This window comes from Neophocaena asiaeorientalis, unplaced genomic scaffold (genome assembly GCF_003031525.2).
Source record: "Neophocaena asiaeorientalis asiaeorientalis breed wild unplaced genomic scaffold, Neophocaena_asiaeorientalis_V1.1 scaffold198, whole genome shotgun sequence".
In the NCBI taxonomy this organism is placed as follows: Eukaryota; Metazoa; Chordata; class Mammalia; order Artiodactyla; family Phocoenidae; genus Neophocaena; species Neophocaena asiaeorientalis.
The window spans coordinates 5,904,280-5,921,736 of NW_020175221.1; the positions used below are offsets into that span (position 1 = coordinate 5,904,280).

Here is a 17,457-nt window from a genome sequence, read left to right on the forward strand (position 1 = left end):
CCAAGACCTAAACAGAAGAGGAAAGGGGGCAGAGTCTGTAACTAAGAAGTGATCTCAGTTACTTCTCAGTAATAGTCTACATTTCCTAACAGCTATGATCCACTTTATGTCTATGAAATGAAATGTTCAATCATTTTACGAAATTCCAAAATGAGTCCTATGGAAATATTACAGAATAGAAAATGCATCCTAGATTCTAGTCTAGGCTCACACTAATTACATGAAAACAGGCCAATTAACCTTCCAGAGAACCATCTGTATAAAATAAAGTCAGTTCACATGATCATTAAAAGCCATCTTCAAACTTTAAAATTCCCCTGTCCAGGAGAATTTCTCTCTCCAATGCAGCTTCTTCAATATATTATGATGTGACAAGTCCTTACTGGGGAACAACTTTCCAAATTGTAAAACTGTTCCTATAAGAGCTGTTTCAGTAAACTCTTCTATAAGAACTGCCTGTACCCCCAAAAGGTCCTAGATGAATGCCTTAGCATGGCAGAGCTTGATTAACAGGCAAGCAGATGATCAAGACCCCCTCTTGATTCCTTTGCACTATGGAGAAAACAAAGTGGAAGACAGCTTTGGAGCCAGACAGATTGATTCTAATCAATTTCAAGGTCCCTCTTAGCATGCCTTGTAAGTGGATGACAATTTCAATGTCAAGCAAGTCTTATACAAACTATGTTCTGTTTTGGTTATGTAAAATGAACATTTTTAAATTAGTGAGTCACCTTATACGTAACAACACTGCAAAGTTCTCAGAACTCCTAAAATTTGAGTAATATGCCATTCACAGTCTCATTTATTTGAAAAAGAAGTCTTCCTATTATAAGAAAAGACTTCAAAAACTTCTGATTTTTTAAAAAAACATTATCTATAGGAAAGTAAGTAAAGCAAGTTATCAGAAGAATAGTATAGGAAAAGGTAAGATGCAAAAGTAATGTGCAATGTACTTACCTGGTTTGAATTTTAAAATGCAGAGCTTTCAAAAGACAACTTTTGAAGTAAATGGTTTAGTATGTTGATGGTATATTGAAAATTGACTTCTTAAATAATAAAAACCAACAGATTAAATATAAAATAACTTAGAAAATAATATAAAAAGTATTTTATGACAAAAACATTAAGCTTTAGTTTAACTACATCTGTGTAGAACATGAACTAAACAGAGGCAGACAGAAAGACAAAAAGAAAAGAGAGATGCAAGAAAAAATACCTTTGTTGATGATGGTGGGGTAGGAAAATTAAGCCAGGCTGGAGCAAAGTCATGCTGCGCCATTTAGGTCCAGTCTCTCCAACTCAGCGAAACAAGGCTTCAACACCTCATGGCAAGTCCCTGTCGTATAAAAATAGAAGGTATTAGATCTATACAGCTCCTGGCCAAAATTATCTTCTTATACGTCCTTTAAATTACAATGATCTGACTACTACAAGATTTCAATTATAATGAAATTCTAGAAAAGGCAAAAATATAGTGACAGAAACTAGATCAGCAGAGTGCAGGTGAAGGGCCTGGGGAGGACGGAAATGACTACAAAGGGAAGGAAGAAGTTTTCAAGGGTAATTGAGTATTTATCCTAATTGTGGTGATGATTGTACAAACTATACACTTGTTAAAACTCATCAAATTGTGCACTTAAAACTGGAAAATTTTATTATAAACTATCTCAATGATGCTTATTTTTTTTAATCACAATAGTCTTATCACAAATAGATGAGTTATCAAGTGTCTCCTGATGTGACACAACAGGATGTATGCAGCACTATCTATGTACACAGCACAAGTTACTCTTGCCGCCAACCCTTACAGAATCTGAAATCTGATTTAACTAACAATTTGCAGGAAATTCAACATAGAGAAACAAATTAAAGGACAAATGAAGGAAGTAATCCACCAAATGCAGATCACACGATGAGTCAAATGATCTGGTTTCTTCAACAAATAAATCGCTTTCATAGGCAGAGCAATCAAATACAACATGTGGCCCTTATATAAATCCTTACTCAACCAAGTTTAAAAAGTGAAAATTATGAGTCAAAAATTTGAACATGAGCTGAATATTAAATGACTTTAAGAAATTACTAATCACTTTAGATGTGATGACTGTTAGTGCAATGCTGGTACAGTAGACCCTTAAAGAACAAGGTTTAGAACTGTGAGGGTCCACTTATACATGGATTTTTCTTTCTTTTTTTTTTTTTCACTAAATACATACTGTAGCACTTCACGACCTGAGGTTGGTTGGATCCAAGGATGTGGAGCATCGGGTGTGGAGGGCCAACTGTAAAGATTTTCTGACTTTTCAAGTCAGACTTTTCAACCGCATGGATGGACAGCACCCCAACCCCCACCCTGCTCAAGGGTCATCTGTAATAAAAGGACATATACAGAAGTCTTCGCAATTAAATCAATAAATCTGGAATTTGCTTCTTTAAAAAAAAAGGGAACGCTGAATACAGGTGTCACTGAAACAAGGTTGTCCATATGTTTATAAATGTTAGTAGAAGTAGGTGTATAGTCTCTCTACTTACACGTTTGAAATTTTCCATAATTAAAAGGTTTTTTAAAATTACAATCATCACAATGGGTATCCACTGCTCTTGCATTCTAAACTTAACTTTTTGGAAGCCTCTCTCAATTGCATCAATAAAAATTTCAAGTTGCCAGCCCAATCTAAACACAGTAAACTCAGTTTTTTAAAATGAGGGAGAAGCCAACTGGGCAACTGTACTCATTTCAATATAGAGCTTACATATTAGTCAATGAAGAAATCAGATTTTCTGAACATTAATGTCTAAGTTTACTAATAGATGTTTCATATTTACAACTACATAATAATCTCAAAAGTGGAACTTTAAAAAGCAAAATGATCAATACCATTGTTAGTCTTCCTTTTTCAAAATTCTTTCAAATATAAGTAAGTGCCATGGCAGAATTTGTCATACCAATTTCCTACAATACTTTAAAAATTGTCAAGATACTACAGAAACATTCTACTTCTACCCCAAACTGTACTGGTTCATTACAAGAAAGGTTAAGGAAAAAAAAAAAACAAAAAAAACCCTGATACAATTTACCAATACCAATAAAACACTTAAGAAACAAATGCAATATTTTAAGACTGTACCTAAATCAAAATGAACTACACAAAAATGTGGACATTTTGAGCTCTAATTCTACCACCACCATACATTATATTTTAAAGTCTTCTGAAATAAAAATGAAAACTCAAGTGTTTTAGGATGTATAAAAATTTTTATTATCTATTTTGACATGAAGCTAAATACTGTTTTGAGGTGTCTGTGACAGGATGTTACTTTTCCAACAACTTTTTAGAAAATTTTTGTTGGAAACTCTTAAAATCATAGGTCCAATAACTCAATGAGAATGAAAAATTATTTTTATAACTTGTTCCAAATAAAAATTCACAGAAACTCCGAAGGACCTAAATAAAATAAACAATAATTTAAAGCTTTTTCATTTTATACAGGGTCTCATCCCAAATGATGGTTAAATAAGAAGTTATATTCTAAAACTTATCCCTAGGAGGCAAACTACTACTACTGTCTCTATTTCTGCAATGTCTTTATGAATTCTAATTCAAATCGAGTTCTTACAGAATAAAGCATGGATAGCTAATGGCATAGGTTTTCCTGTTCTGAAAAAAGGTAAAGAGCAATACTAGCTAATACTAGGACATTTATACAAGTGTGTGAAAGGATCAGGATATGCTATCCCCAAAATATGCCACATTGACATAAGAAAAATTTTGAGCTGAAAGCATGTGAGTTCCTGAAATCCCTTACCTACCTCAAAGCAGAGCCTCCCAAAAGAATTTATTAATCTCGTCCCCTGGAGTAACTCTCATCTTCTCCTTTTGGGAAACAAACAAACAAAATCCAGCACCACCAAACGCAGACATTGCCACAAACCCCTAAGGACCCAGTTGTCTATCTCTTCTCAAAAGTCACTTGCTTTTTCTGTTAAGTATCCTTTTTCCCTGTGAAGTTAGGTATAGAGATCCCAAATTCTACTCATCTCTTTGAGTTACTCATCTCTAAATACTGCCAGGTGTGAGGACACGCTAATAAACTTCTGTTTGTTTTCTCTTGTTAATCTGTCTTTCCTCAGTCTAATTTACAGGGCCCCAGCCAGAGAACCTAGGAAGGTAGAAAAGAAATTTTACCCCCTACACATATAAAAGCAAATTAACGTTTAAAAGCTCAACCCTATCCATTTTCTTTTTTTTTCCTTTGAATTTTATTTTTTATACAGCAGGTTCTTATCAGTTATCTATTTTATACACATTACTGTATATATGTCAATCCCAATCTCCCAATTCATTCCACTACCACCATCCCCGCCTCTTTCCCCCTCCATTTTCTTTTAACTGTGCTTTATGCCATCTGATTTCATTCCATCTTCCTCTCCCTGTATGTTATAGGCTGAACTGTGTCCATTCCCCAGCCCCCCTGCCCAAAATTTCATCATGTTGAAACCTAACGTACCTCAGAATGTAGAAAGAAAGAAGGAAAGAGAGAGAAAGAGGGAGGGAGGGGAAAATGCTGCCAGTATGAAAATCCTAATTTCTCATCTCACCCAATTTACAACTTGTTCACCACTGATAATAAAAATCCACCAGGGGAACACTGGTTCTGAAATAACCCAAATCGAAACTCTATATGTTCTAAGTGTACATGCCTGACTTTAAAAAAAAAAAAGACCACTAACTACTTAGAAGTCCCAAATACAGTTCTTTGAATTGAAAACTAATATACTTCGGCAAGAAATACACAAATAGATGGGACTTTCCTATTTCTGGTAATGTTTTACTTCTGAATCCACAAAATTTGTGCCAAAGAATGAGCATCAAACTTACATCTTTATAACGGTTTATATTTCAGATAAATAAGCTTTAAAAGTCACGAAGCCTATCAAAAACACCCCAAATCAACCAATGGCTAAAGCATTCTAACTAGAGGCAGAATACAGATTACTGTTAAAAAAAGAACATGGGGGGACTTCCCTGGTGGTCCAGTGGTTAAGAATCTGCCTTCCAATGCAGGGGACTCGGGTTTGATCCCTGGTTGTGGAACTAAGATCCCACAATGCTGCGGGGCAACTAAGCCCGCACACCGCAACTACTGAGCCTGTACCAGAACTAGAGAGCCCACATGCCACAACAAAAGATCCCACATGCCACAATTAAGACCTGACGCAGCCAAAAATAAATAAATATTTTTTAAAAAAAGAAAAATAGAACATGGTCTTCAGAGTCCAACAGGCCTGGATTCAAATCAGTTCAACCAGTTACTAGGCTGAGTCTCAGTTTCCTCTCTTCATTAAAATTAAGATAACTACTACTTACTTAACTTATAAAATTCATCCAGAAACATGTTAAAGTTATTTAAAAAAAGAAAAAAGAAAAAAGAAAAAAAACTAGTACCCTTCACCACCATAATGGTTTTATAACAATCCTTGAGTATGGTTAAGTTTTTCCATCATTAAACAGCTAACATTCCTTCATTAGGAAGGCAAGAACCAGAAGACCACTATTCATAGTCATCTTTAGTTCTCTTATTGGTAAACCTGTGGAATACTCCTTTAGTAAGCTTAGTTTAATACATTAACAGATTTCCTTTAAAAAGTAGTCTTCTTCCCAATTCAGGCCTAAAGCCATTATACAGGGCAAAGCAAAGGAGCCAAGGGTCTAAAACTAAGTGTTAGAGCCAGAGTAGGGATGAGAGGGTATCAACACATGGAACTGGCCCAGCACAGGACATCAGCATCAAAGCAGAGCAACAAAGGACATCCATGAAGGGACAACCAGGGATGGGGCAATGAGCCCAAAAAGAGTGAGGAAGGCATCCATGCAGTAGAAAGGAAGCAGCTAGAATAAGGAGTTATAAGACTAAGCAGGGAGAGAAGGGTATCCACATGGAAGTGGCAGCTGGGGCTACAATAAAAAATTGGTTATATACAAGGAAAACCATCAAATAAATATATTTAGAATGATGAAAGCTAATAAGTTTCATACTGTTAAAGACAGTAACTAATAATGGAAAGGATGAAAACTAGAGTGAATGATGTGTTTGTACGATTAACACAAGTCACATATTAATAAATACTAATATTCATATATATCATAAAGATAAATATTTCTGGTTGTGTGTGTGTGTGTGTGTGTGTGTGTGTGTGTATCCCTCCTCTCCCCCAGCTCTGCCCACTAAACAGGCCAGGCCTGAGCATAGTGACACTCCAATAGCAACAAGCATACTTAACATCCAGGTCTTGTCTTCTAAAAACCATTTTCCAATAAAAGAAACCAGGGCTTTTTTGAGAAATGAACAGCTGATTCCAGGGATAGGAAAAGATGACAAAGTAAGTCTGGAATATTTTTTTGTGGCAAAAACCAAGGAAGTGTCCAAATAATGACTGGGAAATATCAAAAGGACACAGAAACCAGCTTGAGTGAGCTCCCACTGGTCAAATCAGGGACAATTTGAGCATTAAAAATGAGAAAATATATGGGAAGGACATCAACACAAATGGTGAAATACAGAACTCCAAGAGCCTACCCCTCCACACAAACACCAAAAAATCAAGCAAAATCTGTCAGAACCAACTTTATCAGAACTCTGAAAAAGTCAAAGGTTTACAACAATTAGGGCAGCACTGAATCAAGAAAATGGAAACTTTAAAATGATAGTAAAGCTTTATGGCATTTTCACTTGCCCTTGACTCACATCTTCTCCGGGGCAAAATGGAGGTTTTGAAGACCCAGTGTAGGGCTCTGGTCTCTGGTTCCAGAGTGAGCAGAGTAGACCTTATTCTCACAGAATTACGTTTGTCTGTGTAAACCTGTCTGGGGGCTACGTGAGGACCGAGAGGCACTTGCCTTTGTTTTGCCTAACAGGGAAGGAAAATGTGTCAAGCAGAGAGCAATCCTCCAAAACACTGTAAGGCAAATGCAGAGCCCCCTGCCAAGGACAGAGGTTTACAATTCAGTGAATAGCACACCCAAAGCCTGGCAGAAAAGGCTGAGAGGGAATTGGTTGGAGGGTGGGGGAGAGTTATGGCATTGCAACAAACTCCCTCATGCCCTATAAGGGAAATGAGAAAACCACACCAACGCTCAGAGCAAGATGGCATGCTCAGAAAAAAAAACACCTGAGAAGGTCCTAAGCTTTCACCCCTGGCTGATCATTAGGTTCAGCAAAACCAGTACATGAAGGCTAAGACAGTTATAAACAGTGTGTAAAGAAATGCCCTAACACAGATCCAATAAGAAAAAAGTGGAAGAGTTCTTATTTTTTTCCTTTCCCTTTATTTTCATTCCCTTTTGGCTCCAGGCATGCATCTGCAACAAAACACTAGCTGACAAGGTAAAGATGGCTCTTGTTTGAAGAGCTCGGAGAACAGCAGTATCCATGGACAGCTGAAATAAAACTGCTATTGTATTGCACTGAAACTACTTTTTGTAACCACTGAACCTTTAGAAAAGCCTTACTAAAGGCTGCAACCTGTCTCAGATGGTGTTGTGAGCACCAAGATGGTTTCTGGCTTGGTCCATGTGTGAAGGATTTGCAACCTTGAGACAAGGTACTATATTGACCCTGATAACTTTTATATTTTGTTCATCATGGATTTTTTGCATTAATTTAAATCTCATTAAAATGTTATTTATCTCAAACAACAACAAAACACTAGGTGATCGCAATCTAAGAGACAGAGACTTCAGAAACTAACCAACACAAAGAATACAGACTTTCAGAAATAGTTTAGAAAAGTCACTAAATGAACACAAAACCAAACCCACAGCAAGCAACCCCCAAGGATGGGGAGAAAAAACATTTGATTCCTAAAGTCTCTAAATTACAATATTCAAAATGTTCGATTTTCTAACAAAAATTACAAAGCGTGCAAAGAAACTATTAATAAAGTATGGCCCACTGTGGGGGGGGGAACGTGGAGGGGAGGTTGTGATATTAGCAGACACTGTCCCTGATGATGAACAGACATCAATTGTCTTAAATACAAAGAGCTAAAGGAAACCAGGAGAACAATGTCTCCACAAATAGAATATCACTAAAGAGACAGGAATTACAGCAAAGAACCAAACAAATTCTGGAGCCAAAAAGTACAATAACTGAAATGAAAATTTCACTAGACAGTTTCAACAGCAGATCTGAGCTGGCAGAAAGAAGAATCAGAGAACTTGAAGAGGTCAATTAAAATTATCAGTCTAAGGAGCTGGAAGAAAAAAAAGAAAACTGGACAAAGCCAAAAAGACCTGTGGGACACCATCAAGCACACCAACATACAGATAATGAAAGTTTCAGAAGCAGAGAAAAGGAGGGGGGTAGAAAGAATCTCTGAAGAAATAATGCCTAAACACTTATCAAATTAACTAAAGACACAATATACATATCCAAGAAGCTAACCAAACTCCAAGAAAGATAAACACAAAAAGATTCACACTAAGACATATAACCAAACTGTCAAAAGCAGAGAATCTGCAAAGCAGGGAGCCAAAGGCCAAAGCCAACTGGTGGCATAAAAGGGATCCTCGGGTTTCCCTGGTGGTGCAGTGGTTGAGAGTCCGCCTGCCGATACAGGGGACCCGGGTTCGTGCCCCGGTCCGGGAAGATCCCACATGCCACGGAGCGGCTGGGCCCCCGAGCCACGGCCGCTGAGCCTGCCCGTCCAGAGCCTGTGATCTGCAATGGGAGAGGCCACAACAGTGAGAGGCCCGCGTACTGCAAAAAAAAAAAAAAAAAAAAAAAAGGGATCCTCAATCAATAATAAGCCACATTGTAATGAACAAAGACCTACTATATATAGCACAGGGAACTATACTCAATATTTTGTAATAACCTATAAGGGAAAGAATCTGAAAAGGGATATTTATATGTATGTATACTGAATCACTATGCTGTACACCTGAAACTAACATGACACTGTATATCAACTGTACTTCAATTTTTTTTAATTTTTAAATAATAATAATATGCCACATTAACAAAATGAAGGAAAAATACCATATGATCATCTCAGCTGCTGCAGACAGGCACTGGACACAATCTAACAACCTTTCATGATAAAAACACTCAACCTGATAAAGAACATCTATGAAAAAACCAGAGCTAACATCATACTCAACACAACTTGTGTATGTATTCAATGGAAAAAGACACATTCTGTTAGGATTAACCATGAAAACATGCTAAGAAAAAGAAGTCAGACACATCCAGAAGCCAGATCACATGTTGCAAAATCCCAGTTTTTATGAACTATCCAGGATAGACAAATCCATAGAGACAAGAAGCAGAGACAACCAGGGACTATTGGGAGGGAGGAACGAATGGGTACTGGTTGCTAAATGGATACAGATTTTTCTTTTGGGGTGATGAAAATGTTCTGGAACTTGGTGAAGCTGGTGGTTTCACATCATTGTGAATGTACTAAATGTCAGTGAATTATACGTTTTAAAATGGTCAATTTCATGTAATGTGACTTTTGCCTCAATAAAAATAAATAAAAGTGCTGTATTACAAGCCCTTGAATAAAACATGTGAATCCAGAGAGATGAATACATACACTGAAAAATTTTAGGAGGAAGAGGTTATTTATACAATTTCTAAGAACCTCAAAAAAGAAAAGTTACTACAGTTTTGCAGTGAAATGGCCTGGCAAATAGCCTGGGAAATCCTTAATCAACAGATCAAAGTGAATCATCAGTAACAGAACAAACAGAAATTGCGTGCCAATGAGCAAAACAGAGCACCACTTCACTTTTATAATATCCTAACCAAAGATAAAGAAGCACAGCCTGTCTCAACAGGAGAAAAGCTAACCTGAGAGACATTACATGTACTAAAACAACTGGCCCATAATCTTCAAGAATCAGGTTATACAAGTCAAGAAAAATCATTTTTTAAAAATGATGACACTAACATGTTTATTCTATAATTTTATGAGTCATGTTTTTAACTTTTGAAAAGTATACTTAGACATTTTATTCCATTCAGTTTTGTTTGCTTCACTACTGCAATACCATTAATAAAGTTTTATTAGTATTTAGTAAGCACTAGGTAATTTCCAGACTTCCCTAATAAAAAGTAAGAGGCCCCTCCCCTATGGAGTCTGATTCAACAGGTCTTAAGCAAGGCCTAGAATTCTGTTCTTAAACAAGCACTTAAAGTAATGATAATCAGGAAAAGATGGTAAATACTGTAATAAATATTTACCAAGAAGAAAAAAAATCCTTGCCTATGGAACATGACCTCTAAAGGAAGCAAAATAATCTATTACTTTACTATTTTTTTTTGCAGTTTTGGTCATGACACAGTGTCCAATATCTTCTGTTATCAAACTCAAAATTACAGATTACACACTCAAATATAAAACAGCATGAGCAAATTTCACAACAAATCTAGACTACTAGAAATTTCCATCCTTTAAGAAGTTTCATATTATTAATGCTTCCTTTAACCTGGAATTTTGTTAGACCCCCTATCCCCTTCAGCTTACCTCATTAAGTTGTTCAGAAACTTTCTATGCTTTACTTACATGAAAAAAAAAAAATCATAAAAAAAAGAAGAGGAATGTTATGAGAATTGTTATTACTTGTTAAATTGCTACATATGAAAATTGCTACTTTCACCCCTACAAAAAAGAATTTTATTTAAGGAGAAAAACACATTACTGGAAACAGCATGCTTTCAATTCTCAAGTTTTTAGGTATAATACACAAAATGTAACTGAAGTACTCTAAAACTTATAATGAGCTGACCTAATTTTCATATAAAATGCACCACTACAAAAAAATAAGCCTTACTCTATAAACAAATTTTTACTCACTGAGCTTCTCTTTCCCTCACAAAACTAAACAGTTTAAGTCATCCCTGAATAAGATTTTTTTTAAAGGTAAACTTTAATTCAGAATTATACTGCAAACAATATGGACTAAATGTCATAAAATTTAATTCGAATCAACTCATTTACTAAACAGCCAATGTAAGCAAAAACAAGTACTAAACACTGAATATCAAGGGCAGTTTTCCTTCTAACAGCTAACAAGTTAACAACTGGAAAACAAGGTTGCTGCCTCAACTCCTTTATCAGAAAAGGTATAAGCAAATTATTTATCTGAAGTATTTAACCATAAGAAAAGTGCCAACATTATCAGGGTTCAAACAGAGTAAACATATACACTTAAAAAAATATATATGCTGGGATCAGCTTAGATATGTTCTCTGAAAAGTGGGCAGAATCAGGAGAGATAATTTACCGCTAAGCTACACAGCCAGTAATATGAACTCAGATTCTTCTGCCTCAAAAGCCATGTTCTTTGTTCACTACCAGTATATTTCTCAAACTTTCCCACAGAAATTACTTAAAGCTAATAATAAATCCATTCTCCTGCCCCACCAAAATGTATTTTCAGAAAGTAATCAAAATAACTCATCCTCAAGTCCTATTTTTTTACAAACTCATGAAATTTCTGCATTATACTACAAAATATCCATGTATGTTTTAATATAAAAAATTTTAAGTTACTTACTATCAAGTAAAATAACCTTGCAGCAAGAGATGACTGGTTTACCCTATGTGTTTCTTAAACCATGTGTTTGAGAAAACACTGCTGTAACAATGTAAAATCCCAGTGATGACTTAATTCAGCTGGAATATCAACATGAACAAAAAAGAATGTAAGTACATATGACTATGGTTAAAAAAAATATATCTTGGATACAATTGACAATGTCTCATATAATGTAGAATTGGATTTTTTTAAAAACCAGGGTATTATATACTACAATCAAGAAACTTCTAAATTACCATCCCTTAAGAGTCAAAGATAGTCCTTCTTATTTAATATGTTCAAACTTATTTTATTTAGCCCAAGACACAAAACCATAATGCTTAATGTTTTATTTCAATTAAGCAGAAAACAAAACTACCCTCTCCGGCACTGATGCAGGAAGGAAATGGAATTTATCACTGTTTCTTCCCCACCTGCCCCTGCACCTTGGCCAGTAATGTAATTCGAAAAAATAAAAAATCTGAAGCAATCAGTCACTCTGTGTGAAGAATTTAGAGTAAGCATGGAATATCTCTAAACAGGTCTCTTAAAACTACTGGAGGCTTCCTTTCTAAATGGTACTAAACCATTCTGCTACAAATATATCTGAACTAATGAATCTAGTCACTATACTCTCAACACATCAAGCCAGTAATGAACAGGTCAACCAAACACCACTTAATACGCCAGGTATATCTAAAACCGAGTAGAGAAAATACTCTGGGGACAGTAAGCAGCGTGCTTTGAACAGCACACAGGAATAAGAAATCTGAACTACATTTAGCAGGCAAGGGAAGTACTCAGAAGTTTTAAAGTTGCAATTACATGTCTGGAAATGTAATTTCAGAAAATAAACCTGGTAGCTTGTTGTAAAATAAAGGGGGTGGGGAGGATTCAGTAAATCACTTGGAGAGGAAAATATTAAAATCTAGAACTTTAGTTCCCATTACCACCCATTCATAACAAATGTTTTCAAAAGTTTCATTAATTTTTTTAAAGGACTATTCATGAGTTCAATTCCAATGGAAAAGAGCTTCCCTCAACTTTCTAAAAACTACCATATAAAAGCCAAACTCAAAAGCTCTTATAAAAAATGGAAGTAAAGAGAAAAAGAGTAAGGGAGTAGCACAGGCAATTCAATAAAGTTGTAACACTCCCTCACACCATACACAAAAATAAACTCAAAATGGCTTACAGACTTAAATGTAAGACATAACACCATAAAACTCCTAGAAGAGAATATGGGCAAAACATTCTGAGATAAATTGTACCAATATTTTCTTAGATCAGTCTCCCAAGGCAATAGAAATAAAAGTAAAAATAAACAAATGAGACCTAATCAAACTTATAAGCTTCTGCACAGCCAAGGAAACCATAAAGACAACCTACGGACTGGGAGAAAATATTTGCAAACAATGTGACCAGCAAGAGCTTAATTTCCAAAATATACAAACAGCTCACACAACTCAATAACAAAAAAAAACAAACAACCCAAACAAAAAATGGGCAGAAGACCTAAACAGGTTTTTCTCCAAAGAAGACATATGGACAGCCAACAGGCACATGAAAAGATGCTCAACATCATTAAGTGTTAGGAGAAATGCAAATGAAAACTACAATGAGGTATCACCTCACCTGATCAGAATGGCCATCATCAGAGAGAGTGTCTACAAATAATAAATGCTGGAGAGGGTATGGAGAAAAGTGAACCCTCCGACACTGATGCTGGGAATGTAAATTGGTGCAGCCACTGTGGAAACAGTATGGAGGTTCCTTTAAAAACTAAAAAGAGTTATCATATGATCCAGCAATCCCTCTCCTGGGCATATATCCAGAAAACACGAACACTCTAATTCGAAAAGGTACATGCGCCCCAATGTTCATAGGAGCACTATTCACAATAGTCAGGACATGGAAGCAACCTAAATGTCCATCAACAGATGAAAGGATAAAGGAGACGCGCACGCGCGCACGCACACACATGCACACACACACACACACACACACACACACACAATGGAATATTATTCAGCCGTAAGAAAGAATGAAATAATGCCATTTGCAGCAACATGGTTGGACCTGGAGATTATCATACTAAGTGATATAAGTCAGAGAATGACAAATATGATCTTATATCACTTATATGTAGAATCTAAAAAAACAGTACAAATGAACTTATTACATAACAGAAACAGACTCACATAGAAAACAAACTTACGGTTACCAAAGGCAGGTGGGGAGGGATAAATTGGGAGTATGAGATTAACAGATGCACAACACCATATATAAAATAGATAAACAACAAGGATGTAAACAACTACACTTCAATTAAAGAAAAAATTCAAAAAAATATATATAAATAAGGGGGTAGTAACAATGGATATGGAGTGGGGAAAAAATGGCAGAGAGGAAGACTGCAGAAACAATCTACAGGTGGCTGATAGTAGATGACTGGATGTGGAGAGCTAAGAAGGCTGAGAAACGATGAAAAACATTTCAAAGTTAGGAAATGAGGGGGACACAGAGAAGATCTGAGGATGCTAGTAAATGGTGTTAACATTGTGTGTTCATTTTGTGAGAATTTATCAAGCTGTATACTTAAAATTTGTGCACATTAGTGCATGTGTGTTACAATTAATGAAAAATATTCAATGCAAACATTTTTTTGAACAGAAAACCAGGAACAAAGTTCCAAGAACTATTTGGTAACTTGGAGTGAATCACTGAAGGTCAGTGATTTAACCATTCATGCCTAGGTACTAGAACCTCTGTAAAAAACCCAAAAGGAAGGGGTACAGAGAGCTTCCAGGTTGTGGTACACCCCAAACTCCACAGGGACCCTTCCAGACCTCACCCTATGTACCTCTTCATTTGGCTGTTCAGTCGTGCCCTCTAGCATATCCTTTAGAATAAACCAGTAACAGTGGTGTTTCCTTGCATTCTGTAAACCATTACAGCAAAACATGGAACCTAAGGATGGAGGAGGGTTTTGCGGGCATGGGAATCTCCAATTTGCAGCCAGATCAGACAGAAGTGTGGGTAACCTGGGAATCTACTACTTGAGGTTGGTATCTGAATTGGGGGCAGAAGGGCAGTCCTATGGGACTGAGCCCTTAATCTGCAGGGTCTATACTAAAGGGTCTATAGTAACTCCAGGTAATTGGTGTCAGAAAATCCTAACTGAATTCAACTGTAGAACACCCAGTTAAGTGTGTCCACAAAAAATTGGAGAACTGCTTGCTGCCTGGTATATGAATGCACACAAGAGTATCTAACTATCATTCAAAAAAAAAAATAAGGAGTCGGGGTAGATTCTCCAAATAAAGAGCTAACATGAGCGCTGACGCCACGAAGATATTTGGCTTTTCAGAGTCTTTCAACATAACGGTCATTCAATAAACAATGCTCACATACACAAAAGTCCCAAACAGCTTTTTATCACCTCATTCTTGAATATGAAATAATAATCAAACATTTTAAGGAAAGTGTCAATAGGAAAGGGACCACTAAAAACCATGAACACAAAGGAAACAAATAATTCAAGAAATAACTAGCAAAATGGAATTTTCAGAACCCCAAAGATAAAGAGCAACTTCGGGAGAGATAAAAAGAGAACACTCCTGTAAAGGAAGGAAAAAAATCAGAATGCATCAAAATTCTTAAAGATCCCCTGCTATAACACAACAAAACAGCAATCAAAGTGCTGAGGGAAAAAGTATTTTGAATCACGAAAGCTATACCCAAAATATCAAGTGTGAGGCAGATAAATACATTCTCAAACAGTTCCTAACAGCCAGGAGGAAAGAGAAAGACCAGTGGGACTTCCCTGGTGGCCCAGCTGTTAAGACTCCACGCTTCCACTGCAGGGATTGTAGGTTCAACCCCTGGTCAGGGAACTAAGATCCCACATGCTGCATGGTGTGGCCAAAAGAAAAAAGAAAGGAAGAAAAAGACCAGTGACCAACATTTTCTGTGAGTCTATAAAAAAATTAAACAGGAAAAGATGCCCTGCTATTCTCATAACAAGAGAATTACAAATTAAAATACTGGAACTACTCACCTACCAAACTTGCAAAAATCTTTGTTAGGGTGGGTCCAGAAAAGCTTGTAGTCTAGAGTTAATTTTTGTCCCACTAATTGGAGCTAATCCTTTTCAAGACTTTGCCTATACTCCATTTACTGCCTGTGCTCCATCTATTAGGTGGTCTTTCCACGGAGGCTGATGGAAACAAAGACTTTTACTGGTCCTATGTAAATCTTTGGAATTGTTTCACCTACCCCTTTCTGGTGGTTCTATTCCCCGGCTTCAGTCACTTACAAACGCGTGTGCAGGTCAGTCCTAAGTCAAAGCCTTGAGTGGACCCTTCTGAGTTATCTCTCCTGCCAAGTTTCCTATTACAATACTTTGCCCCACAAATTCTACCTACTTTGACCTTTTCAAATTTTCAGTTGTCTCCTTAACTTTTAGTTAAGACCACCAGACTATGTTTGAATTCACCCTCCCTGTGCTGTAACCTATTAATTTTCTTCAAGCAATGAGCTGGGGCTTTTATAACATTGACCACCTCCTGTCAACCAATATCTAAAAGCCTGTTTCATACATTTTAGATTTCTCAGATGAGTGGGTAAATCTGGTTATCTGGTTGCCTGTTAGTCCATCACAGCCAGAAGTAGAAGTCTGCATGCCAATTCAAATTTTTTAATTTTTTTACCAGAAACGTGTCTATTTTATTTTATTTTTAATATTTATTTATTTGGCTGCGCCGGGTCTTCGTTGCGGCATGCGGGATCTAGTTCCCTGATCAGGGATCAAAACCCGGGCCCCCTGCATTAGGAGCAGAGAGTCTTAACCACTGGACCACCAGGGAAGTCCCTGCCAACTCAATTTTAACACTACAGGATTTTCACTAAATTGAATGTTTTACTTGTATAAATTTTCTCATGGAATTTTTCTTGAAAGGATTCAACTAATTCCAATTTAACTGTTTCCCAAAGCAAAGTCCAACAACAAAATCTAGCACTCAACAAAATGAAATTCATAATTTTCAGCATTCAATCAAAAAGTAACAGTCATGCAAAAAAGGCGGGGAGCTGCAGGAAAATGCTACCGATAACAAGAAAAAAATCTATCTTTATAGAAAGATATCCAGAAATGATGGATATGATGGAATTAGCAGACAAGGGCATTAAATCAACTATATGTTTAAGGAAAGGGAAAATAGGAACACAAAGGAAAAACAGAAGATATAGAAGATACTTCTAAAGATTAAAAAAAAGTAATATCTGAAATGAAAAACATTGAATAGGATTAACAGCAGATTAGACAATGCAGAAGAAAATGATCAGTTAGTGTACTGCTATGGTAGCGTTCAAACTAAAAAGCATTAAAGGAGACAAAGACAGACACTTTATAACTGAAATGTATGTTTAGCAAGATAATTCTAATATTTATGCACCCAATAACAATGAAACACTTTTATAAACCAGAAAATACAGGTGATACAAGAAAAACATAGAAGACCTGAACACACCTTGCTCAGTCCAATAAAAATCTAATGGATAAAAAATTAGTAAGAGTATAGAATATTTAAGCCATACTCATTTAGGTGTTCACAGATTTTATATATCAAATACTAAACCCCCAAATACAGAAAGTATATCTTCTTCAAGCACCCATCTTAGGCCACCAAAAAATCTTTAATAAATTTCAAACATACCTACAAACAGCATTATCTGACCACAATTCAATGAAACTAAAAATAACAAAATCAAAACAACAAAAAGACTCTTCTACACATAATTTTAAAACAAAGTAAGTGAAAAGAAGCAAATTCACAAAACCAATAGTTAACAAACTAAAAAAGCTGAA

The 17,457-nt window shown here is 36.1% G+C and overlaps 1 protein-coding gene across 2 annotated transcripts in view; it reads right to left on the reverse strand.

Moving 5' to 3' along the window:
* The window catches only part of GPBP1 (GC-rich promoter binding protein 1), a 71,207-nt gene that overhangs the window by 36,450 nt on the left and 17,300 nt on the right, over positions 1 to 17,457 (reverse strand). For both annotated transcript variants that reach the window (XM_024765346.1, XM_024765347.1), the window contains exon 3: positions 1,217 to 1,336. In XM_024765346.1, coding sequence (XP_024621114.1) covers positions 1,217 to 1,279 — 63 coding nt within the window. In that variant the 5' untranslated portion in view covers positions 1,280 to 1,336. The remainder of the gene's footprint in view (positions 1 to 1,216; positions 1,337 to 17,457) is intronic.